The sequence below is a fragment of the Zophobas morio genome, unplaced genomic scaffold (assembly GCF_036711695.1).
Source record: "Zophobas morio isolate AGI-343-1 ecotype UQ-CSIRO unplaced genomic scaffold, CSIRO_AGI_Zmor_V1 ptg000017l, whole genome shotgun sequence".
NCBI lineage: Eukaryota > Metazoa > Arthropoda > Insecta > Coleoptera > Tenebrionidae > Zophobas > Zophobas morio.
In genome coordinates this window covers 3,655,683-3,681,509 of record NW_026972122.1, presented here as the reverse complement: position 1 = coordinate 3,681,509, position 25,827 = coordinate 3,655,683, and the positions used below count along the sequence as shown (strand labels likewise).

The following is a 25,827-nucleotide window of genomic DNA, read 5'->3' as shown; positions in this document are numbered from 1 at the left end:
AACATTAAAAATGGAATTGAGGTTAAATAACACAGAAAACGTGGCAGAAGTGGAGTGCGCGGTTCCTAGTCGAGCTGGCGAGATTTATCGCGCCACCTGCACGAAAGATGCAGGTTAGAGTTTGCGACCGTAACGGCTTGCACGTACATTTAATTTGATTTCATTTAAATTTCGTCCAAAGTTCAATAAGTTTTTTTTTTGGGGCTGAGCATTAAGGGGTCCGACATAATAATAATAATAATAATAATAACTTTATTGCCCAACAGTTTCCCATTAACAGGACAAAATACATATTTGTGTACATGTTCAATAAAATAAAATTCAATTCAATTAAATTAACTTAAAATAAATTAAATTACAATAATAGAAGAATATAAACTTAAATATTACAAAAACATAAATTAAAAAGTTATTTGTTTGATCCCATTAGCAAAAATATCATCATATAACTTATTACCACAACGATATAGGTTAGTTATTGGAGATTTTTTTAACATATTAGTCTTGGGTTTGGGTAAATAAAATGTCACCGCATGACGATTATTCAGACGTGGCACATAGAAATTGATCATCGATAGGATGTGAGGACAATCAACTCTATTATGTACAATTTTCCAAAGAAATTTCGCAGAGTGCATATCTCTTCGCATGACCAAAGACTGAAACTTATGCTGATCAAGAAGAGCACTATATTCCATAGTTCTTTCGGGAAAATAACCATACAGCTTAAAAGACATAAACTTCAGAAATCGACGTTGAATACGCTCAATAATAAGTTTGTATTGTAAATAATAAGGTGACCATATTACTGCAGCATATTCGAGTTTACTGACTACAAAACAAAAGTAAAATGATTTGAATAAAGCTGGAGTTCTAAAATATTTCGAAATGCGTATTACAAATCCCAGAGATTTTGAGGCAGATGATACAAGTGTTTCAATGTGCTCTGAGAAAGTTAACTGTGAATCAAAGACTACGCCCAAGTCTTTAACAGTGTCATTTTTAATAAGATTTTGGTCATTGATGTAATAAGCAGAAAACAAATGATTTATTTTGCGAGTAAAAGTCACAAAACAGCACTTAATAATGTTCAAAAGAATTTTATTTTCTACAGACCATCTGTAAATCATGTCTAGGTTGTCCTGAAGAAGCTTCATGTCATTAAGATTATCAATGGAAGAATATATTTTTAAATCATCAGCAAATCCAAGTCTAGGACATGTAAGTGCCCTCAATAAGTCATCAATAAATAATATAAAAAGAAGAGGTCCCAGGTTGGAACCTTGAGGTACACCTGACGTTGACACATACTCATGTGATAAGTAACCATTATAAAAGAGTTAATTCGTGCAACCAAGTAAGATTCAATAAGTTTAATAAATGATGGAGACATGCCAAAAAAACTGAGCTTATTCAGCAGCAAGTTGTGATCAACACGGTCAAACGCACTAGAAAAGTCCGTGTAGATTACATCCACTTGTCCACCTTTATCTAATTCTTCAGAAATATATTGCGTTACTATCATGAGGTTTGTAATGGTCGATTTACCAGTTAAAAAACCGTGTTGATAAGGAGAGATGTGAAGATGAGTATTAAGATAGATGGTACTGTATATAACTTGTTCAAATATTTTCGAAAAGTTATTTAATATAGCTATTGGTCTATAGTTTTTTAGTTGAGAGATATCATTCTTCTTATAAATCGGAACAACTCTAGCACGTTTCCACAATATGGGAAAACAACATGAAGAAATAGCTAAGTTAATAATTGTACATAACTTAGTCACAGTTTTTTTTTCTTCTTTTTTTGTCAGTGGAGGAATAAATAACTTTTGTGTCCTCCATAAATTTTGTCTTTTATTTAGCAGTACTTTTCCAACCTTAGGGTTCACCACTTGCATCTGAACGCATCCCGCCATTTTTCAAAAACATAATACAGCCAACGCCAAATTTTGAATTTTTAAATTTTTCGCGGGCTCTCATTTTTTTTTCACATGTCAATTTAAGGCGGGATGTAAAGAGCTTTTTGCATAGATTTTGACCTTCCGAAGTTATCTCTGGCCACATTTCTTCAAAAATTTTTACCATTTTTCCAGAATCGCCAACTGAAATATAAATTTTTTTAGGATTATTGAAAAAAATTGGATTTTCAATCGAATATTCCTAAAATCTTGCCCCGGGACTACGAACACGCTATATTTTTGGCATTGGCAAGTCGAATTCTATATCCCAGCATTTTTTGACATCTTTTCGGCAATTTTGTGAAAACCCCCTTATGAAAATTTTGGCCAAAATTCTACCTTTTTCGAAATTCAACCGAACACATTTACCCTCCAGAAGTCAATTTCGGCCCTACTTCTTCGATAACTTCTACCATTTTTAAGTGAAATATGGCTTTTTTTTGGGATTAAAAAAATTGAATCTGAAATCGAATATTTCTAAAATCTTGCACTGGGACCATTAACACATTATATTTTTGGAATCAGGGCGTCGAAATGTATATTCCAGGATTTTGACCATTTTTCGGCAACTTTTTGAAAAGAAAAATTTTTCAGTAACCTCCGCCTTATGAAAACTTCGGCGCATTTTTGACCATTTTCGAAATTCAACCAAACACATTTACTTGTAAATTCCTACTTTCTCCTACTATTTTTCCAAAATCGCCAATTATAATATGGCAATTTTTAGGATTAAAAAAATACTTTCAAATCGAATATTCCTAAAATCTTGCTCCGAGATCGTAAGTTCAAAACTTTTCAAGAATTTTTGGGCAACTTTTTTCAAAATCTCAATTTTTAATACACATTTTAATCTTCGAAAATTACCTAGAGATATTAGAGATATTTTTTTGTAGATGTCGGGTTCATTTCTTCTTTTTACAAAATTCGACTATTAAATGAGTTAATAATTAAAACGAAGATATAGATTTTTTTATAGACACCTATATGTTAAAATTTAATTCAATTGATACCACAACAAAGTGCTTGCATCTGTTTTTCTCGCCATAAAAATTGCAACACAGATGTTAAAAATAACACTAGTGCGATTTTTTGTGGACCCTGGCACTGCTAAAAAAATTGTATGAATCGGAATTTTAAAAATAAACTAGAACAGTTATAAAAACTAAGAAGAGATAGTCAGAATATGTAGACACATATAAACTGTTCCATTAAGAAAAAACTGAGTTGTAAATGACGTCCAAAAATAGAACACTCTGTATAGTTGAAAATAATAATACTCAAAAAAACAATTCTAATAATTAGTAACTCATCTGCATATAAATTTTTAATATAAATTACCACAATTGTTTATAATTTTTATATTTTACATTAATAATAATTAATAACTAAATCAGTGATGTCAACACCATGTCACTAAAAAACCTGCTCAGTACTGACAGTTGTGTAGTTTTTTTTCAACAACAATCAACTTAACCTAACATTTGTTTGTATCTACGAAAACGTACAAACAATGGCCCAAACATCCCAAGTGAACTCCGTAAACAACATAAAAGCTTTAATAAACCAAAACAAGCTACTGGAAAGTTTAAAAATAGAATTAAAGAAGTATGAGCCCCCCAGACCAGACCTAACCTCAACACACAGCACCTTCCAGTTTAATACCGAATGTTACCAACTTGCGACCTGGCTGTGCGGTTGCCCCAAAAGAAACATGCTCTTTTGCTACATTTGTTTATTGGCTAACACACCTAAAGACAGTCACGAAGACAGCAACATATGGGTTGACGAAGGCGTGACATATCGTCAAGACTTAAAAATCCAAATAAAAGAACATGAGCGCAGTTCCAAACACTTGGTTAGTAGTTTAAGTTACATTTTAATAGGTAATAAGGATTTAGTAGATCAGTTGAGTCGCGAACACTTATTGAGTGTAACACAACATAATAAACAAGTGCTGCAAAACCGCTACGTTCTGAGTAAACTCATTGAGTGCGTGAGGTATAATACGAACTACGAGTCAGAAATGAAAGCGATTTTAAAGGAATGTAATAGTCGAACGGGGCCGATTTTTTCAGAATTATTAGAGTCAGTGTATGAAGTTTGTCTCAACGTTATTCGAAAGGAAATCGCCCAGACTAGTTTTTTGTCGGTTGAGATAGATGAAGCAAATGTTATGGGAACATCACCGCAGTTAATTTTTATTGTAAGGTATGAACTTCGAGGCCAAATTCATGAGCGCTTTGTCGGATTTGTGACTCCTGCTAATAAGCATGCAACCGGTATATCTGAGGTTATTTTATGCACTTTACAAAAATTAGGTGTGGATAAAACCCCGGATAAATTTATTTGCTATAGTTATGATGGATTTTTAACTGTGCACACTAGAAATTGGGGTATCCAACTAACGATCCACGCAGTTTATCCAATAGCACGATTTGTACATAGTTATGCTCACAATCCTGAGATGATCATTGAACATTTGGCAATTCATTTTAAAGATATCAAACTCTTCTTCGCTCAATTGGAAAGTTGTTCGGAATTTTTTTCGCACACGGAAAAAGTTTCCAAGTTGCTTAATTGCGATTGTAAGTTTAGTACGAAAGGACAAGTTGTGAATACGCTTTCAGTAAACGTCGAAGCGATAAATGCGTGTCTCGACTACATCATAGACGTCGAGAGTGAGCAATCACTAGTTGGTGAAGCTGCGACTATAAAAACCCTACTAACAGACTACAATTTCAACTACTGGTTGGACTTTTTCTGGAAATTGTTGCCGCATTGTAATGACCTTTTTTCCCACTTACAACACTTGGAAGTTTACCCGCTTACGAAAATCCAAAGATTGGTAGACGCTTTCAAAGAACAAGTCCGACATATCCGTTGCCAAATCGAGCGTAAATACGCCATTACCTACCCTTTTGCGACGGTTTTCCTCCAAGACGACACCCCCATTGAAAACGGGCCTCTAACAACCCCCGTTAAACAAGAACCGCAGCCCGGAAACTACCCCGAATACCCCCACCAAGAACGAATGAACGACGAAGTCGCCAAAAAAATTTGTGGTTTGATGGTGGAGTACGTCGATGAGCGTTTTTGTCAAATGCCTGGGTTGGCAATGGCCGCTTTGGTCCCCATATCAGGCGTGCCAGTCGCAGAACTCGCCATTGCTGCCAACGTCTTCAAACTCGATAAACTCGCACTGAAGAACGAGCTCAAGATTCTTTGTAAAAGGGAGGAATTTGGCAACGTTGCAGGTGCGCTAGTGCTGTTGCAGTATTTTTACGAAAATGATTTGATGGACGTGTTTCCTGAAACGTTCAAATTGTTGAAAATTTGTTGCACGATGCCCGTGACGACGTCGGAACCGGGAAGGTGTTTTGCGACTCTCGCACGATCCAGAGATTTTTTTAAAATTGCTCAGAGTGAGGAAAATCTGGATGTTTTAGGGATGTGTTGGTTGGAGAAGGATCTCATGAAGGGGACTCCAAACTTTTGCGATATGGTGATTGACCATTTTTGTGTGAAGTACAAAAGGCAAGCGGATTTTGAGTACAGAGAAGTTTGTTGAGGTTTAGGTGAGCAGGTTGTTTATAATGTTTTATTGCACTTTAGGGAGAAGTTTCAGTGACTGGATTTGAAGGGATTATAAACGAATTTAACTGAAATGAACTGACGGTCCTAGTACATTTTTGGATGTTGTTCCAGAAATTCGAAGATCAATTTTAAACATCCGTGGTGATGATTAAAGCAAGACGTTGGTATATTTATTTTTTCAAGAATGTATGTAATGTATTTTTTAATAAACAGTGTATCTTCACATAAATGAGTATATAGTAGAGGTAGTCATCACGATCTGTCATTTAGGCCATAACTAGTGACGTACCATTTGCGTTTTGAAATGGGGGCATTCTAAAATATGTATATTTTTTAAATTAAACAATATGAAATATAAAAAAACAAAATCTGAATTAAAGTAAATGGATGCAAATATACAAGTTATTACGGGCGTGTGGCGTCAGATTTTAAAGTTACGGCAGTTAACAGGAGCACAACAAAAGTACCGCTGGGGCGTTCTAGCACAAGCGGAGTTTGGGGCTACCGGTCGGGGCTGTTCTCCCCCCTCGACGGTGATTCCATCTATCGCAAGCTCCTGTCCGAAACTAGGCCGTTACGATCGCAGATCCGCAGTTAGATCTCGACTGTTAGTATTATCCTAACAAAGTGAATTTCATGCAATCTTCTAGCAAGTGATTTATTTAAATAATCCTGATTGTTAAATTGTGTTTGTACTAGCTGACAATTAAGAAAAAAGTAACTTGATTGGTGATTTACAAACAATAAAACAAATTTACAGCACGTGTTTCGCGTTGAACGGAAGTCTGCACTTTTTCGATTAAAAGGCCGCAAGAATAGTTACACGTGTTGGGAAAAACTGTGTCGTCATCATTACTTTTCGTTAAACAAAGACTTCCTCCCTTTTTATCAACTGCCAAACCAACTAATTTAAATTAGCTCTTACCATGTCTTTACATTCACCAAAATACATTCAGACTGACGCTCCGCCATACCGCCCTCTGTCTAACCACCAACCCTCTAACTAAAATCCCTAGCGCTGCAAATTGTCCAACTATCCAGCAGGCGTTACCGTGCACCTGGTTGCCTTTGTTTAACGATTTTTTTGATGAATTTTTTTTCTTTCTCAAATTCAAATTATGCAAATGTGATTTCGCGCCGCTGTTAATTAATTTCAGCGCGAAACTTTTGATTTAAATTCGGTCACCACAGTATATTATTTTATGAAATTTAAGTAACATTTACTATGAAAAATTTTGAGTTGACGTCATCGCAATGTTGGTGGGGATGGTCAGACAAATTTTGGTTAGCGTTTTACCATGTACAAGATATTCCTAAAATACATACAAAATTTTGCAACCATCGGTCAAGTAGTTTCGGAGATTATCTGTCCAATAAATATCGAAACGGGATACCCTGTTTTTCATACTCTAATGATTACTGGACCCTTTATCACTTAAATAATCTACCAGTAAATTGTTTTAAGGGTATGATAGGCATGATGAATTTTTAATCAAAATATATTTACTTATCCCCTCCAAAAATTGATGACGTCAGCTCAAAACTTTTACGAGTAAATGTAGAAAATATGATGAGTCTGTAGGTAATTGTGATTTATCATTCCATTCATATTTTTTGGATTTGCTTATACAGGTGACCAAAAAAATTTAATGAATGCGTGAATATATTTTATTGAATAAATCAAGAATTGCAAAACTGAATACTTTGAAATCTTGCAGACGTTTTAAAGATATTGTAAGCATGGTAAACTGTTAATCAAAATATATCCGTTTATTCTTCCATAAAAATTGATGACGTCATCTCAAAATTTGGCCGAATAAATTCTACCAAAAATGTGCAAAACATGATGAGTTTTTACTTGTCATTTATCATTGCATTCATATTTTTTAAATTTGCTTAATTAGGTGGCTCAAATAAAACTAATGAATGAGTCAATTTATTTTATTGATTAAATCAGGAAAACAGAAAATTTTGGGAATACAATACTGTTATTTTTAGTATTACACTTGTGGTGACCGAATTTGAATTAAAATTTCGCGCTGAAAAAAATTAACAGCGGCACGAAATCGCATTTGAATAATTTGAATTAAAAAAAAAATCAGCCAAGAAAATCGTTAAACATAGGCAACCATGTGCACGTTTAGTTCTTTTTTTGGTAGTGGGTAGTTCTGCTAGGGAATTTTGCTTTGTAGAGGGTGGGGAGAGAGTCACTCTTGGTTTGTTGTTGGGAGTGAAACCAAGTGGTGAGTTAGCTAGATTAAGTTTAGTTGATTTGATAGTTAATAAAAAAGGGGGAAGCCTTTGTTTAACGACGGTTAATCGTAATAACGACGACGCCACAGTTTCCACAACACGCATAGGTAATTCTTGCGATTTTTCCAAGCGGAAATAAGTGCATTTTCGACGGACGCTAACCCGTGGCGTAAATTTGTTTTATTGTTTTTAAATCAACAGTTCATGTTAGGATTTTAATCGTTAACTAGTTCTTACACAATTTAACAGTCAGGAATTTGTTTAGATCAAGTACTTGCTACGAGATTTCATGAAATTCACTTAGTCAGGGCTCATCCTTTGTGTATCTAATTATGAATAACGTTTCTGGATGCGTATACTTGAGTGTTACATTATAACCCTTCTTAATTCCTCACACAGGATTGCTAATAGTTCATCATCATCACATCACCGAGATATTTTCTTGTAACGTGGAAAGCTATATCACGGAGATATATTTTCTCGTAACGTTGAAATATATCACCGAGAAGCTTTTCTTGATACATTTTGCGTTGTTTATTTATCATGTAGTTCATGATATAAACTTTCAAAACTAATGGTTTTAAGTAACCAGTCACTTGGATCAAGGCATCATTTAACATAATGTAAATTCTTTGATTGAACCGTTGATAAAGTGTGGCACAATTTAACATAATGTAAATTCTTTGTTTGAATCGCTGTTAAAGTGTGGCATAATTTAACATCAGGTCAATTCTTTGTTCTGGCAGCCGCCGTGTGTTTTCAAACCAAGCACATGTTTGGAATGTAAAATCTCATCGACCAAATTAACAACATTGTGGATCATGTGGGACGTGCATTTTATTCTTTCGATTTAGACCATTATGTGCACAGCGCCACAGGATTGATCACATTTCTGGCATTTTGACGCATATTTCTGACGCATTTCTCGAACGACGCATGCGTCCGACGCCATCTTGAACCTTCAGATTGCCTGCTATGTTTTTATTTTGTGTTTGTTTGGTGGGAATGTAAACGATAGCCCACAATGCAGCTGAATAACTTCACTTTTAAAAAATAACCAATAACTCGACATAAAATATTAAATTCATGTAATTTTGTTAGCTTTGCAATTTTTTCTCAATTTCGCAGTTCTAACTTCAGTAATTTTCTTTGTTGAATAATTTAAATTGAACTTAAATTTTCATGCTCTGCGGTTCTAACCTCACGTAATTTTTTGTCTGCACAAGTTTTACTTCACACCAGATTTTTTTTGGTTTTATAAATCTGCTAGATTTTTTTTGTAAATATTTTGTTGATTACTGCTTACATCATATAATTGTCTGATGGCCAATCTTAATCTCACTTAAGAATGCTTTGCTGTTTAAAAATTTCACGAGAGTTTATGGCGAATTTAAACGTTGTTTATTGCTCTTTTTGAAACTTTAAGACTTGTTCAGTTGTCATTAACATCAGAGTTATAGAAAGTGAACATTTAAATGGAATTGAGGTTAAATAACACAGAAACACGTTGTAGAAGCGGAGGGCGCGGTTCCTAGTCGAGCTGGCGGCCACGCCATCTGCACAAAAGAGGCAGATCTTGAATAGAAGTCAGGGACGGTCGGAATGGCGTCACGCTGTCGGCTTCGTGATAGACCAGGAGCCCCAAACTCCGCTCGTGGGTAATTCTGCTGTGTTCTTGCCGCCACACGCCCGTAATAACTTGTGTATTTGTATCCATTTACTTTAATTAAGATTTTTCTTTGTTTTTATTAAATTTGTGATATTCAAATACTTGCATTGATTTATAACGTTTAATTTGATTTCGTTCCCACTTTGGAAAGTTTTTTTCTAGTCGCAGCTTTTTTTTTTGTCAGTGGAGGAATAAATTTTGTGTTTTATTTAGCGGTACTTTTCCAACCTTGGGGTCCACCACTTGCATCTGAACGCATTCCACCACAAAAAAAAACACACAACGTAGGGTTTCATTTTGTTAGACGATCACAACCAAGGCCAAATTTTTGAATTTTTGCATTTTTCGCGGGCTTTCAATGTTTGGATTATCACAAAGTTGTCTTCACTTTGGACATTTTTCACAAAATTTAGCACCAGCGGCTTTCTTCATTCAAGTTATGAATGAATTCGAAATATTTTATCAAATTGTTCTCCTCATCTTAAGAGTCAATATCAGGTATAGGTATAAAATACTGTATGCGTAAACACGGTATATATACTAAAGCATTTATTTGTCATATCAAAAATACTCTACTCTTTATTCATCAGTGGGATAAACAGGGCATTAAATGGAATGGTATGAATGTCAAGAGTGCCCTTTCAAAAGTAGATTTTATTCTACTTTAATTAAACACGCGAAGTTGTGTTACCTCTGGACCAAAACAGTTTCAGATGAAATAAATGCAAAAACTGTTTAATTGGTTGCATAATTTCAAATATAAAAATTATTCTTTAATTAATATTAGTAATGTAATGTTATGACTGTATTAAAAAAGAAAGTGTTTGATTTATACATTATTTATAAGCGATAAGCGTTAATAATAAAAATTTCAAAAACCTCCGTAACGAAAATATAACAGAAAAGAAGTAACAAATGTCATAATTATTCTGACAGATGACATATTCATAAAGTTCGATTCGTGTCCATCCGGGTGTCCATCAGGGAGTACCATAGAACCCCTCACTTTTAGAATTTTCAATGGGGACTGTCCAACCTCAAAAACGCTTTTTTGGACGGCATCATTTTTGGAGGTTATGTTGCACAATATTTACAAACAATTGATTTATTTTTGATTTCTTCAGAAAAGGAGGTAAGAAAAGCCTACTAATTGCTGTTAGTCTCAATAATGATTAAATCTAGGTAAACCAAAATGTCTTCGATGGAGTGTTTCCAGCCACTTTGTCCCAAGAAGCCCCAGAAGTGTAACGGTTTTAACTGTGAAAATACCAAACTTGAAGTTTATTATTGCAAACATTGTGATTTCGTCACAGAATTAACCGTGATTTTCAAAAATCACGTAAAAACGTGTCATAACTTGACAAAAAGCTTACAGAATGTAGATCAAGAATATACCACACAGGACTACTTTTGTAGTCAGTGCAACTTTGAAACACACTCTTTGATTATATATTATATTAAACATACTACGACATGTCAGAGTTCTGTATGGAACAACTGTGATCAGTGTGATTTCAAATCCAAACGCAAACATGCTTTAAGTATGCACAGAATTTCCAAGCACTCTAATGATAATGAAGTAACTTGGTATTATTGTCCACAATGTTCATACAAGGCTAAAGTCAAACGCTATGTATACATTCATACCCGTGCCCACCATTTAAATGAACAAGATATTAAATGGTATGAATGTGACAAGTGTGCCTATAGAAGTAAACTGAAAGAAACTCTAAGAGTTCACATAAACGCGATGCATTCAGACGGACAAGACATTAAATGGTACAAGTGCAAAGAGTGTCCATTCAGAAGTAAATTTCATTCGAGTTTAACTAAACACTCGAAGTTGTGTCACCTAGATGAAAACAGTTTAAAATGGTATAAATGCGAGAAGTGTCCATACAAAGGCAAACAAAACTCCAATTTAAAACGTCACATGATTGCATGCCACATGGATGAACATAATTTGAAGTATCAATGTAATAAATGCCAGTTCAAGGCTAAAGCTAAGTCCAATTTAATGCGTCACATAAATCAGCATCATGGTAGTGATATTAAATGGTATGAATGCCGCAGGTGCCCATATAAAAGCACGCAAAACTATGAATTAAAAAATCACAGAATTGTGTGCCATTTAGATGAACGAGGAATCGAGTGGCATGAATGCCAAAAATGCGAGTACAAAACTAAATTCAAACATTCTTTAAAAAGACATGTGGAGGCGCACCACTTTGATGGAGGAGAAATCAAATGGTATGAATGTAATGAGTGTCCATATAGAGCTAAACAAAGTCGGTCGTTGAAGAACCACATTATTACGCGGCATTCAGCTGAACAGAAGTTGGCACAGGATAACTTGGATGATGAAGACATTAAATGGCATGAATGTAGTGAGTGTCCATACAAAGTTAAACAAAAGCGGTCGTTGAGGAAACATATTTTGAAGCGCCATTCAGGTGAACTGAATTTGGGTAAAGAAGAAATTAAATGGTATGAATGTAGTAAGTGTCCATACAAAGTTAAACAAAAACGATCTTTGAATAGACATATTATTGCGCGCCATTCGGCTGAACAGAATTTGACACAATAAAGCAATTGTAGTTTTTTGTGCCTTTTTGTTGAAGATCAAACCGTTTCGTGGTAAAATTAAATTTAAACCGCCTTTGTACAAGACAATAAATAAATAATCCTGAAATCAGTCAAGTGTTTTACTTGTTGTGGTATTTTCACTAAATAATACGTTTTCTCTGCCATGTGTAAATAGTTAAACTACAACAGTTATTATGCCTTTTCGACACGGTGGGTTTACAACGTGACCTTGAACTAATCAGAGCCGAGTTTTCTGTAAATGTTAGGTATCGACAGTCGTTGGAAGTAATTCAATTCCTTTTCAAGTAATCAGTAATTGTAACGAATTACTTTTTTTTACAATTACTTTTAACCCAAATACTCAAAAATATTGTTTTGTTTTTCTTTACGGATCGTTTACCTGATCTGCTGGGATTATTATACCTAGTTCGTCCCCACAAAGTGAAGATTAACCCAGTAGGCAGTTAAAATCTAAAACGAGTTTAGCACAGAATTTGTTAAGAAACCAGGTAAGCATAATATACATAAGCTCTTTATCATTTTAAGGGTGAGCTAAAGCATATTCCACATATAAACTTCTGCCCAAGTTTTTGCCAAAAGTATACGTCCGATTGTAATAAATTTCACACCGTTGAAATGAGCGTAAAAAACCCTACCCAGACTGCTTTTCCGTTTTTTAAATTTTGTTGTCAAAAAAGAACTATAACGCCTTAAAATTGTGATGAGTATGAAATTATCTGGTTTTCGCTATTTATGGATCAATTTTAAATTTTCAAAAAGTAGAAATTGTATTAAAAATTCCATTGTGCTTTACAGAAATAAAATATCTTAATAAATATAATTGAGTAAACATGGGCAGAATAACTAATTTTTTTCATTATTGTCGCCTAGACAATGTTGATTGCACCTCACCCAAAGAAAACTTTTTCGTCCTCACCTGATTAAAAAACTGAAGCAAATTTTTGGGTTGGTAATCCTGAATTATTGGCAGCAAAGTTATTATGTTAGTTCACAATTTCAATTCGACTTAGGTATACCATAATAAAATTTTAAATGTACTGCTAGTCTAACAAAAATCACAAATTTTAATAGTTACTTGGTAGGTATTGTTACGAAATAAACCCATACGCCGCCCCGGTACGACGCCTATGGGCCGTCGAGAACTTTCTAGTGTGACTCATTGTCGAGGACAGCCACCGGCGTTCGCTAGAGAAAGGCCTGGACGCGGAAGTCGCGATGGATTCCAGAAAGACCTGGATCATGAAGCTTCTAGAAGGAGAGTATGGCTTTAAATTGAGGCCACTTTCGGGAGCGATCATTATTCAATCAAGAAGTCGAGTCCACCACGAAGTTATTTTGTACATAATCACTGTAATATGTATTTAGTTAGTCGTGTAAATTTGAGTTAGTAAGAAATAAATTGTTGAGTTTAACTCATGCCGATTTTATTCACCGATCTACGTAACAGTATATATAATTATTATCCCGGCGCCTCCACCCTAAATTGACATACTTTTTTTTTTGTAATGGTTGATGTATGCTAATTTATACATATTTTGTGTTTTTGTGGTAGGTATATTAAAAACTAAAAAAGTTGTCTATTTATTTGTCACAATACTAATATTCACAAATTCAACAAATTGAAAAATTGAAAACTTTTTTAAAGAACGAGAATTTTCAACAAAGACAATTATGAAAGAACAATTGCCGAAAATGTTGCCTTTCTATACATATAGATACTATTGATGACGGAAATGACTAAATATTGATATTTTCAACACTATTTTTGATAGAAGTCTGCTTATTTCTGATTATTGTTACTAATCCTCATATTATTAATTTGTTAAAAATGCATAAATTAAATTCTAGCGTAAACTATATTAGTCAAAAAAGAAAATTTTATCAAATATTTGACTAAAGTTATAACATTTTTTTTTATTAGAACATACACTATGTGTTTAAAGATAGAAGAGCCTTGGAAGTAGAAGGTCGGGATTTGGCTTAAGTTCGACCTCAACCATCCCAAGGTTGTTTTTATTATTTTCTACTACTCCTTTAATGTTCCTAAAATTCGAGAGCAGAGTAACGTTATGATAGTTTTGTAATAAGTATGACAACTAGTTGATTGTCTTTTGTTGTTTGTCCGAGAGAAAGAGAAAAAGTTTTATGCGCAGTTTTTCCACCACTATACATACGTTTGTCTTAACTGCGATCATGGTTTAAATATTTTAGATACTCCTAACATGGAAACTTGAAGTTACTGGACTTTCATTAAACGCTTCCTTTCTGGAATCATAATAATAATATCTTAATCTTAGCTGCTGATACGTGTTAAACAATGGCGTGGTGAGTTAACTTGGTTAAGTTTAGTTGGTTTGGTAAATAATAAAAAAAGAAGAACCTTTGTTTAACGAAAATCAGTCGTAACGACGAGGACGCCACAGTTTCCCCAACACGCGTAGCTAATGCTTGCTGCTTTCGAAGCGGAAATAATGCGAATTTTCGACCGACGCTAACACGTGTTGTATTGTAAATTTGTTTTCTTGTTTGTAAAATCACAGGTCTTGTTATGAGTTTAATCGTTAACTAGTTCTAACGCAATTTAACAGTCAGGAATTTGTTTAGGAGATTTCATGAAATTCACTTTGTCAGGACTCGTTTGATTTTGTTTGTCTAATTATGAATAAGGTTTCTGGATGCTTATACTTAAATGTTACATTATAACACTTCTTAGTTCCTCACACAAGATTGCTAATAGTTAATTTACGGTAGTTAAATTAACCTAACGTTGCCCCACTCTGGGAGAAGACCGTGTAAGTGCTATAGAATTCATAATATCATTACCGAGATATTTTTTCGCCACGTGGAAAGCTATATCACCGAGATAGGTATATTTTTTCGCAACTTTGAAAATTACATCACCGAGACGCATATTTCTCGTAATGTCTGATACATTTTGTGTTCTTTATTTATCATGTGTTTTGTCTGGGATAAGCTGACACAGTCCACGATATAACCTCTCAAAGCTAATGGTTTTAAGTAGCCAGTCACTTGGATCAAGGCATCATTTAACATAATGTAAACTCTTTGTCTGAATCGTTGACAAAGTGTGGCATAATTTAACGTAATGTAAATTCTTTGTTTGAATCGTTGATAAAGTGTGGCATAATTTAACGTAATGTAAATTCTTTGTTCTGGCAGCGCCTATATTGAAAGCGTATTTTCAAACCGAGCACATGTTTGAACTGTAAAATCTCGTTAAACAAATTAACAACATTGTGGGTCATGTGGGACGTGTTTTTATTCCTTTGAGTTACACCACTATTTGCACACATTGGGAGACATATTTTTGACGCATTTTTTTGAACGACGCATTGGTCCGATGCCACTTTGAACTTCCAGATTACCTGTTATGTTTTTTTGTGTTTGTGTGGGGGAATTAAAACGATGGACACAAAATATTAAATTCATGTAATTTTGTTAGCTTTTTCAATTTTTCACCTTATACAATTTTCTTTGCTGTATAATTTAAATTGAACGTAAATTTTCATGCTCTGCAGTTCCAAACCTTACGTAATTTTTGTCCGCACAAGTTTTACTTCACACCAGATCCTATGGGTAATTTTGCTGTGCTCTAGAACGAAATTGACGTAGTTCGATGACCACACTTTTATAGCGCTTTGGGCCGCTGAATAGTTTTTTATTAGAATTTTGTCCTCTTGTTGACTGCCATAATTTTAAATATGCCACCACACGTCCGTAATAACTTGGTGATTTGCATCCAGTTACTTTACTTCAGATTTTGCTTTGTTTTTGTGAAATTTGTGATATTCAAATATTTGCATTGATTCAGAACGTTTAATTTGATTTCATTCAAAGTTTTTTTTTATAGCTGAGCATTAAGCTTTGAGTGTGTGGAGTGAGTGAGTGAATCTCGCGATTATTTCTGCTCCGCTAACGATAAATTTTTATATAAACACATCATAGTGTTCCGTAAGTTTTGCTTTTTATTGTGATATAACTCATTGTTAGACAGGCAAAGCTGAAGTGTTTAAATTAATGCAATTTGTGACAACTTATGCTATTTTACGCTATCTTTTAAGTGGCCTGAACCTTTTACAAGTAGTTAGAATCTTTTTTGTGTCTGCGTACTTTATTAATTTTTATTCAACTCAATATTAAATATTGTCGCATTGTTGTAATTCCTATAAGGCAGAGGTGTAATTTTAGCACCTTACTTGCATATCCACTCACTATATATTTTTTTCTTTCTTTCTCATTACTAAAATGACTGTTCTATGTAAAATCTGTAATGGAGCAGTAACTCCTACTGTACCTGCAATGAAATGTAGCTCGTGTGCTATTTACTTCCATATTAAATGTATAGGTATTGATAAAGCCCATTTTGATATAATTAAATCTTTAAATGGAGTCTCCTGGAAATGTGATAACTGTCGCTCATTAAATAATACCACCGAGGCAGGACAGTGCAATTGTTGTAAATTACTTCCAAATTTAGTTGAAGCTATTAACAAACTTAGTGAAACCGTTAATACATTGCAGCAACAACTCCTTAATTTTCATTCTGATAGATCCAACGAAGAAACCATCATTCAGGAGGTTAATGAAAGGCATAAACGGGCTAAAAACATAATTATTTTTGGCAGTGCCGAAAAGGCTGATGTGTCGATTGACGAGCAAATTGAACAAGATCGCTTATTCATTCACCAGATCCTTGAACAACTAAATTTACCAGTTCAACCTAATGAATTGAATGTCCATAGAATCCGTAGACGCAATCTTGTAAATCTACGTCCAAGGCCTATCAGAATCACTCTTAAATCCGAATCCGACGCTCATATGATTGTCAGAAAATTTCAAAATCTACGCAATATAGATCTTTACAAAAATATTTCAATGAATTATGACAAAACGCCTAAGCAGATTGCGTATTATAAATCTGTGAAGCAAGAATGGACAGATAGAATTAGTCGTGGTGAAGCAAATTTAAAAATTAAATATATTAATGGCACACCAAAAATAGTGACTTTAAACTAGCTTGCTCACTCAGTTATGATGGTAAATTCTTACAGTGCTATTATCAGAATGTTAGAGGTTTATGTTCTAAATCTGTTGAATTTTTTAATTCTGTATCATCCAATTATTTTGATTTTATAGCTGTTTCTGAAACTTGGTTAAAGTAAGATATTTTTGACAATGAACTTTTCCCACATAATTTTGTTGTACATCGTAATGATCGTAATTTAGCTGAACTTGGTTTGTCCAAAGGTGGTGGTGTACTTTTAGCAGTCAGTAATCAATATAACTCTACGAAGTTAGATCTTTCGTCCATTACAAGCTTGGTTCCTATTTTAGATATTGTAGGTGTTAAAATCACCGGTAAATTTAGTCAAAAATTACTAATCTTTGTTTTATATATACCACCATCAATTACTCTAGCAGAATTTGAGTTATTTTTTGAAACATTCATTAATCTAGATTTTATACAGAATGAAAAATTAATAATTCTGGGTGACTTTAATACGCCTGATTTTAGCCTTAATCTTAAAACTAATTCAAACTTAGTGTTAAATAATTTTAAAGAATTCTATAATATTTCACAGTACAATAATGTAAGTAATAGTATGGGTCGGCTTCTAGACTTGGTTTTTTCTAACTTGCAGTGTAGTGTCACAAAATCTGAAGATCCGGTTGTAAAAGAAGATCCTCTTCACCCAGCGCTTATTGTTGAATTCTCCGTAACTGATAAAATGTTTAAAGAATTTTGTATGAACTCACAGTCTAAATCTTTCAACTTCAAAAAAGCGAACTATCCATTAATGTATGATCTCCTCTCGAAAATTGATTGGTCTTTTCTTGATGACATATCTGATGTCAATACTGCTTGCGAATTACTTTATAAAACGATTTATGAAATTTTTGAGTGTACTATCCCCAAATATCATTTCAAAAGTTATCATCATAAATATTATCCTCCTTGGTTTAACACTGAAATCCTAAATTGTATTCGTAATAAATCTTTAGCTCATCGCAAGTACATAAAGCATAAATCTACACATTATTACAATACTTTTAAATACCATCGATCTCAACTAAAAATAATGATTAAGAATGCATACAAAAATTATATGTCAAATATCGAGGATAAACTGCATATAGATCCAAAAAAGTTTTGGGAGTATATTAACAACAAAAAAGGCCATTCGAGAATCCCCGACTTAATGAAATATAATAATGAAGAACTCGACACTCCGAATACAATTGTTGAAGGTTTCGCAAATTATTTTAATGGAGTCTACAAAAATTCTAATTCCAACACAACTGCCAACAACTATGAAATCAATCCATCGCTACTACTGAATATCAATAATATTTCACAAAAAGAGATTTTATCTGCTTTAAAAAGTTGTAAAAATTCGCTTACAATGGGACCTGATGGCATTCCAAGTTTTCTGTTACGAGACTGTGCGCATATTTTTGTAGATCCTTGCTTCCGGTTATTTCATAAAATATTAAATTCTTCCACGTTCCCAAATATCTGGAAAAGAGCAACTATCTGTCCAGTATACAAAAAAGGAGATGTAGCAGAAATAAAGAATTATAGACCTATCTCTCTTCTTTGCAATTTTTCCAAAGTTTTTGAATCTATAATTTATAAACATATCTATTCCTCAATTAAAATGTTTTTGTCGCCTCACCAACATGGATTTATGGAAAAACGTTCCACAATTTCAAACTTAGCCTGCTTTACACAATTTACGTCCAAAGCAATTGATAATCGTCAGCAAGTAGATACTATTTATTTTGACTTTCAGAAAGCGTTTGATCAAATTGATCACTTTATACTACTCGACAAATTAAAAAGATTTGGTTTCTCAGAAGGTCTTTTAAAACTTTTTGAATCATACTTACTTAATCGTGAACAATATGTTAAATATCGCAATTACAAATCGAATATTATTAAGCCTGCCTCTGGTGTTCCACAAGGCTCTAACCTCGGCCCCTTGCTTTTCCTACTTTTTATAGATGATCTTGGAGACGTTATTTCATGTCAGAAATTATTTTTTGCAGACGACCTTAAATTGTTTTTAAAAATTACCTCAACATTGGACTGCCAACATTTACAACAAAATATATGCTCAGTATGCGACTGGGCTTCCAAAAATAGATTGTCGTTAAACAAAGATAAATGCTTTGCTATGACCTACTCTAGAAAAAAGGAGAACATCATTTTTCCCTATCGAATTGAAAACAGTTTAATAAATAGAACTGAAAGGATTAAAGATCTAGGTATACTCTTTGATACTAAACTTCAGTTTATAGAGCACATTCATGAGATGGTATCCAAAAGTTTTAGAACGTACGGATTTATCTACAGAAATTGCCGAGATTTTACTTATACACGAATCTTGTGTTCTCTATTCTTTTCTCTGGTGCGATCACAACTTGAATACGGAGCTTTAATTTGGTTCCCAATATATCAGATTCACATTCAACATATTGAACACGTCCAACGTGTTTTTTTTTAAATTCCTATGTTTTCTACTTGATGGTACTTACCCAGAAAGAGGCTATGACCATTCTGCTTTACTCTCAAGATTTGACTTTTTACCTCTCCACTTAAGGAGAATTATAATAATAATAAAATTTTTAATACATCTTATAAATAATAAAATAGACTGTCCGTTACTTTTAGAACAACTCAATTTTTTAATTCCAAGGATTAATACTAGACAAATTAACATATTCTATTGTGAATCAAGCAGGACCAACGTATTAGTAAGATCGCCTATTGCATTAATGTGCGAATTATTCAATGATATTGCCGCCTATTGTGACATTTATAGTGACTGTTTTAAGTTCATTACTAATTGTATTAAAAACCATTTCTGTTAAATAGGTTTATTTTTAGTTTTTTATTTCTTTTTCTCTTTTTTAGGGTTTTTTGGTTTGTAATCAATATTATAATTATTTTGTTATCTTTATGTATTCACTCTCACTCTATTAATCAATTATTTGTCAATATTTCCTGTAACTGGGTGTAAATACCGTAGGAAATAAAGATTTATTATTATTATTATTATTATTATTATTATTATTAAGCGGTGTCTACAACGGGCACAACTTATTGAGTCACACAGCCAAGGCCAAATTTTGAATTTTTGAACTTTTCGCGGGCCTTTCAAACTTTTTCAAGTGTCAATTTAAGGCGGGATGTTTGGGTTATCACAGGATTGAACTTATTTTCCTTGACAATTTTGCAAATAAAGAACTGGCTAATGCCTACCATTTTTGCCAATTCGTGTTGCCCCACATGGGGTTCCTCCTCAAGAATTTGAATGACTTATACTTAGTTCGAGTTTCTGATCGGTAGCTACCCTTTGCTTTAATAACTTAAATACATTTTGCACAAATTGTAATAAATCTGCAGAGTTTATCAAAAAATAAGCAGCGTGGATTGAAAGTGACTTTTAAAAGAAATATAGCGAAGTAGGCTGTGAAAAGTAATGTTGGTTGCATCAAAAAGTTTGAAGGCTTATTCTTCCTCGTGAATCGCCCTGTATAATACATTTACATTAATATCAATTTTTTATTTATCATAGAAAATAGCAAAAAATTGTTATATCGCCTCTAGCGAATTCCCTTTAACAGGGATCGTAATGTTTGAAAGCGTCTACCAATGTCGGGATTTTCGTAAGCAGGTAAACTTTCAAGTGTTGTAAATGAGCAAAAAATATCAATTAAAATTGTAGTCTGAAGCTCTTTATAATTGCAGTTAATAACAATAATACGAATTTTAAGTTTTAAAAAATTTGCAAACAATAACACTTTATTTTATAAAAAAAGTTACAAAGGATTAGTTTTAAATAACAAGACTTTAAAAGAATGTTACATATTGATCATTTTAAAACACAAAAATGTTTTCATCATCGTTCGACAGTTTCGCCAACATTCAAAAAATGTTTTTGACTACTAAATAACGTCACATGGTCCGCTTTAGATTTAAACATTTTCTTTCTTTCACTGGAAATCTTAGCGACCGGAATTTTCAACGAAACGACAACCGAAAACGGAAAAGTGTAACTGCGCCTTAGTAATTTTTCGTTTTTAATTATACATTAATACAACTGTTGGAACGCAAATCGGGAAAAGTCCGCATCCCCTTTTTTCTGTCGGCACAAATGTTCAATGACCAACTCATTAAAATTCGGAGTACTCTTCATCAGGTCCTTTTCTAAGAAACACACAGTCAGAACGTCAGACTTCTTTTCGCCTTTTCTCAGGAATTTTTTAATTTGTTTCAAAGTACTAAAACACCTTCCAGGTTCAGACGTCATCATAGGCACAGTACAAACTATTTTCAGTAATTTAAAACATTCAGGAAGAATATCAGCTAGCTGGTTTTCGTACCAGTACCCCAAGAGAGACAGAGCGCCTTCCGCTTGAGACAACTCATGTCTGTCATATATAATTTCCAGTTCGGCGGTGAGTGCGTCTTTGTCCAACGAGAAAAGTTTCGCTACTTGTTCTACTTCCGCTTTCGGGAAAGCTACTTTATACTGAGCGAAAAAACCCGGATGGACCAAGGAAGCTAACACTAAGAAAGGACTTGGTGTGACGCGTTCTTCAATGTATGCCATAATCACGTTAAAAACCTGATTAGTTTTCACCGTCCGCGTGAACTGTCTTAAGTCTTGCGTGGGCGGAGCTTGATCGTAAACAATATCGTTCACTTCTTCCTTAATATATACGGTTTCTCCCATACGGAGTTTCTTACTCGGTGGAGAATTCGCCTCAACATTGTCACCAATGCTACTTTTCACATAATTCATCTCAGTTTTGAAATTTTCTACAATCGTTCTGACTTTCACCGCATCAAAAGCTTTCAGTTGTTGCATTTGGTAGAAGAGTTCGTCACACACAGGCATAACTTTCGCAAAGAAATCCACCCAGTAATTAAAATCTTCATCGTCGAGCAAGTTTTTCAAAGCCACGGCTTCAGCAATAATCGATCGTTCCACCTCTACATCTATAATTAAATCCAAACATTCGTCAATATCGCTTTTGTGTGAACATAGAGTGATCACTGTGGGTGACGTCGCTTGAAAATTCCACTCAGTTTTGAACTCTCCATGCAGCCGATTTGCCACCACACCGTCAAGAATGGTGATGTATTTTTCCGAACGTGAAAAAAAATCCCGGAAACTTTTCAAATTGACGAAGAAGATTTGAAGTTCTTTGTAAAGAGACCCCGTGTGTTCAACCACGAAATCGATATTGTGCGCATAGCTGTGAATGAACTGGATTTTTTTAAAATAGTCTTTAAGTTTTGAATGTAGACCCGACCGACGAGAAAATATCGACGCCAAGCCGTCATAGCTAAACGATATTATATTGTCGGGTTTCGTATGAACAGCAGCCAATTTGTGAAGTTCGCACAACATAATATTCGCAACGTTATGTGAATGGTTTGATTGTGTTTCTGCATATTTCAAAAAGCGTTCATGGATTTCACCTTGTAGTTCATACCGGACAATAAAAACTAGCTTCACGGGAGATCCGACTGTGCTAACTTCATCAGTTTCCAGAGACACAAAATCTGTTTGTCTAATTTGTTGGTGGATTAAGTCAAGACAAACTGCATGAATGGAGTCTAATAACACATCACACACTTGATCTGGGAATAAAGCACCACTAACTGAACTTTTGCTCTCTTTCATCACTTGCGTCATTTCAGCTTTGTAATCACTCTCACCACTAGTGTACTTTACACAGTCAATCAGTTTACTCAGAATGTAACGATTTTGCCGCACTTTCTCATTATGTTGTGTCACACTCACGAAAAAATCGTTCTTCAGATGCGGTTGAACATGATTTTCTCCCAGTAGGGCGTAATCGAGGCTGCACTGCATATGCTGTGGCGTTGCTTGGTGTTGATTGATTTTCTCCATTAGTTTCGTTTTTGACGTAAGCCAATAATATGACGGCCCGTTCAATATATCTGTCTCCTTACCGTTCATAACTAAACAAATGTAGCAAAAAAGGGCGTTTTGTTGTGAACAGCCACACAGCCAATCTGCCAAGTTGTACATCTCCATGTCGAATTTTTCAACCAACACTTTGTAGAAACGTTGGGTTGGTAAGGGATGTGTAATGACCAAATCTGGCCGAGATGGGCCAAGTTTTTTTAGTTCGGCTTTGACGGCTTCAGTGAGTTCGCCTCTTGGTTGGCCTTTGTCCGCTAAAGTTTTGATGTTTACTACTGTGTTCATGCTGCACTGGTTTGAGACTGCAGCTAGTGATGTGAAGACTCTAATCTAAAGCTCGCCTTTTTGGAATAACAAAATACACAACAAATGTACACAAAGAAAATCGAATGTTTTGGAACTCCATAATATTTATCAAAGAATGAGGTTAGGTTAACATAAACATAAATGTGTCAATTTTGCTTCCTGTAGATTATGCAACCAATCTGACATGGTATTTTAACTGAAGGCGCGGTACAAATTTGAGCTGTAAAGGCCCAAACACAATGCAAAAAATAAAAAATAATAATTATTTTTTGTTGTATTGTGGGTTTATACTCAATTTGTACGAGCTGAAAATTTGTATTCGTTATTTCTTATCGCCTATTTCCTATTTCTTACATTGTGTGGTTTAGGCTTTTAGGCGCATATCTTTAGTGTCTTGTTGATTTTGCTTAAAATTTAGCAGTTGGTAACAGCTTTCGGTTGATTGAGAACGGCTTTATATAGTAAGGTCGAAAATAAATGTTGCCAAATTTACAAGCAATAAGTGGTGTTTCAATAAATATCGCAAAGAGTTATAATTTATTTAGTACGAAACAATAAAGATTCTTCAATAATATCACACATTTAGGTGGATTTATAAACTTGCCGCTGACGTTGCCTTGTAAGATAAATACGCAGCGAAGGTATGCGTCGTTCATCTCATCCGTTGACGTTGCCGTTGAAAGTTGGCACGCCGATTCGTTGTCGTTGACGTTGAGTTATCAACCAATCAAATTGCGCTAGTGTGCAGTGCTTGCCAACTTGAAGGAAAATCCTCTGAAGTAGGCGGGACATTTTTCTAGTTGACAGCACTAATTCCACGAAAATAAAATTTTGATAGAGATAATGAGGTCCACTAATTGTAGCCATTCATTAATCAACTGTTTACAGAAACTGTCATATTTTAAATATCTATTTTAAAAAGATAGTTTTCGAGGTTTAAATCAACAAGATTTATTGCTATTCCTCTCAAAAACAGATTACGTATTATAACTCCAAGTATAGTCTTCTTTTCACAAGTAAGATAAAACAGGTTTATTAAAATGGTAAATTTTTGTAGGAAAGTATCGATTTTCCAATTAGACTCCGCCTCTCCGTATTTCAACGAATGAAAAATTCATCACAATTGAGATCGAGGGGCTTTACTTTTGGTTTTCTTTTTTAATTAATACATATAGTTTTCTTTGTATAACATGATCACTTACGAACATATTTCAAATGGTAATTTCTCGTAGAAAAATAAGGATTTTATAATTGAGCTCCGCCCCTCAGCTTACGACGAATAAAAAAAAACATCACAACTGAGATCGGGCGGGTGGGCGGGGCTTATCTTTTGCCTTTTTTTCTTAATATATGTAGCCATCTTTTCACAACAAGAAGATTAAAACATGATCAAAATGGTACATTTTTACAAGGAAGTATGGATTTTGAAATTATAGGGCAGAGCTTAAAAGGCACCTGCCCACCCGACCTATCTCAAGTGTGATGATTTTTTTATTCGCCGAGAACCAAGGGGCCGGAGCTTAACTGCAAAATGCTTATTTCTTACAAGAAATTAAAAACATGTTTTTGAGTATCGTGTTTCAAAGAACACTATGTATATTAAGAAAAAAAGGCAAGATTTAAACCCCGCCCACCCACCCCATCTCAATTGTGATGATTTTTTATTTAAATTTTTGTAAAGAAATATGTATTTTGCAATTAGGCTTTGCCCCTAGGTCTGGAAACGAATAAAAATTTCATTACTCTTTAGATCAGGGCAAGTATGGGTGGGACCATGGTACAAGGAGACATGGTATAAGCATCCGATGTACCAATTTAAAAATGGTCTGCGCATCTATTTGTGACGTTAGGTGGCATCAACGACCTTGTGACTCTTGTGAGCTTCGCTTGTGGCTTCGCTAAGGAAGTCTAGGGAATTTCAGCTTCAGTTGTCATTGCTCTGTCCAATACGTCAATTAGTTGTCGGATAACGAATTGTATTTTAAATTTCGCGCTAATTTCACCCCACTTGACGTCACACCCGATGCGTATGCCTATACCATGTCTCCTTCTACCATGGGTGGGACTTTAATTTTTTCTTAATATACATCGTATTCTTTGAATAAGACGATGCTCAACAACATGTCTTAAATGGTAATTTTTTGTAGAGAAATAATAAGGATTTTGCAATTAAATTGCGCTCCTTTGGCTCTCACCGACAAAAAAAAAACATCACAATTAAGATTGGGCGGGGCTTATAGTTATAGAACCTTAAAACATGTTTGTAGACAAATATGAATCTTGCAATTAAGCCCCTCCCCTTGATCTGACAACGAAATAAAAAATTCATCACAATTGAGAATTGAGATCAGGGCGGGCATGGGTGTGGCCTAATCTTTGGCTTTATTTTTTTCTTAATATAAATAGTATTTTGCAGGTAAGCCCCGCCCTCTTGGCTCACGATATATAAA

General features: G+C 34.3%; 3 protein-coding genes across 4 annotated transcripts; 2 read left to right on the top strand and 1 right to left on the bottom strand.

The window, feature by feature from the left end:
* The first annotated feature begins 3,412 nt into the window (after nucleotides 1–3,412).
* Nucleotides 3,413–5,783, top strand: LOC135130378 (uncharacterized). Of its 2 annotated transcripts, none has more exons than XM_064057748.1 (2): nucleotides 3,413–5,535; nucleotides 5,586–5,783. In XM_064057748.1, exon 1 carries the CDS (start codon nucleotides 3,471–3,473, stop codon nucleotides 5,526–5,528), a length of 2,058 nt encoding a protein of 685 aa, XP_063913818.1. In that variant the 5' UTR covers nucleotides 3,413–3,470; the 3' UTR covers nucleotides 5,529–5,535; nucleotides 5,586–5,783. The 2 variants fall into 2 exon arrangements, with proteins under 2 accessions (XP_063913818.1, XP_063913820.1); XM_064057750.1 differs by having other exon boundaries at nucleotides 5,580–5,783.
* A 4,619-nt stretch (nucleotides 5,784–10,402) lies between these two features.
* On the top strand, nucleotides 10,403–12,171 carry LOC135130110 (zinc finger protein 711-like). The gene is made up of 2 exons (XM_064057436.1): nucleotides 10,403–10,608; nucleotides 10,659–12,171. Exon 2 carries the CDS (start codon nucleotides 10,669–10,671, stop codon nucleotides 12,061–12,063), a length of 1,395 nt encoding a protein of 464 aa, XP_063913506.1. The 5' UTR covers nucleotides 10,403–10,608; nucleotides 10,659–10,668; the 3' UTR covers nucleotides 12,064–12,171.
* Nucleotides 12,172–21,202: 9,031 nt separating this feature from the next.
* LOC135130605 (uncharacterized) lies at nucleotides 21,203–23,356 on the bottom strand. Its single transcript, XM_064058008.1, has one exon. The coding sequence runs from the start codon at nucleotides 23,354–23,356 to the stop codon at nucleotides 21,203–21,205; it is 2,154 nt and encodes a 717-aa protein (XP_063914078.1).
* Nucleotides 23,357–25,827: the final 2,471 nt, after the last annotated feature.

Excerpts from the sequence above, each read along its gene's own strand:
- LOC135130378 (XM_064057748.1), top strand. The coding sequence starts at position 3,471 with ATGGCCCAAACATCCCAAGTGAACTCCGTAAACAACATAAAAGCTTTA.
- LOC135130110 (XM_064057436.1), top strand. The coding sequence starts at position 10,669 with ATGTCTTCGATGGAGTGTTTCCAGCCACTTTGTCCCAAGAAGCCCCAG.
- LOC135130605 (XM_064058008.1), bottom strand. The coding sequence starts at position 23,356 with ATGAACACAGTAGTAAACATCAAAACTTTAGCGGACAAAGGCCAACCA.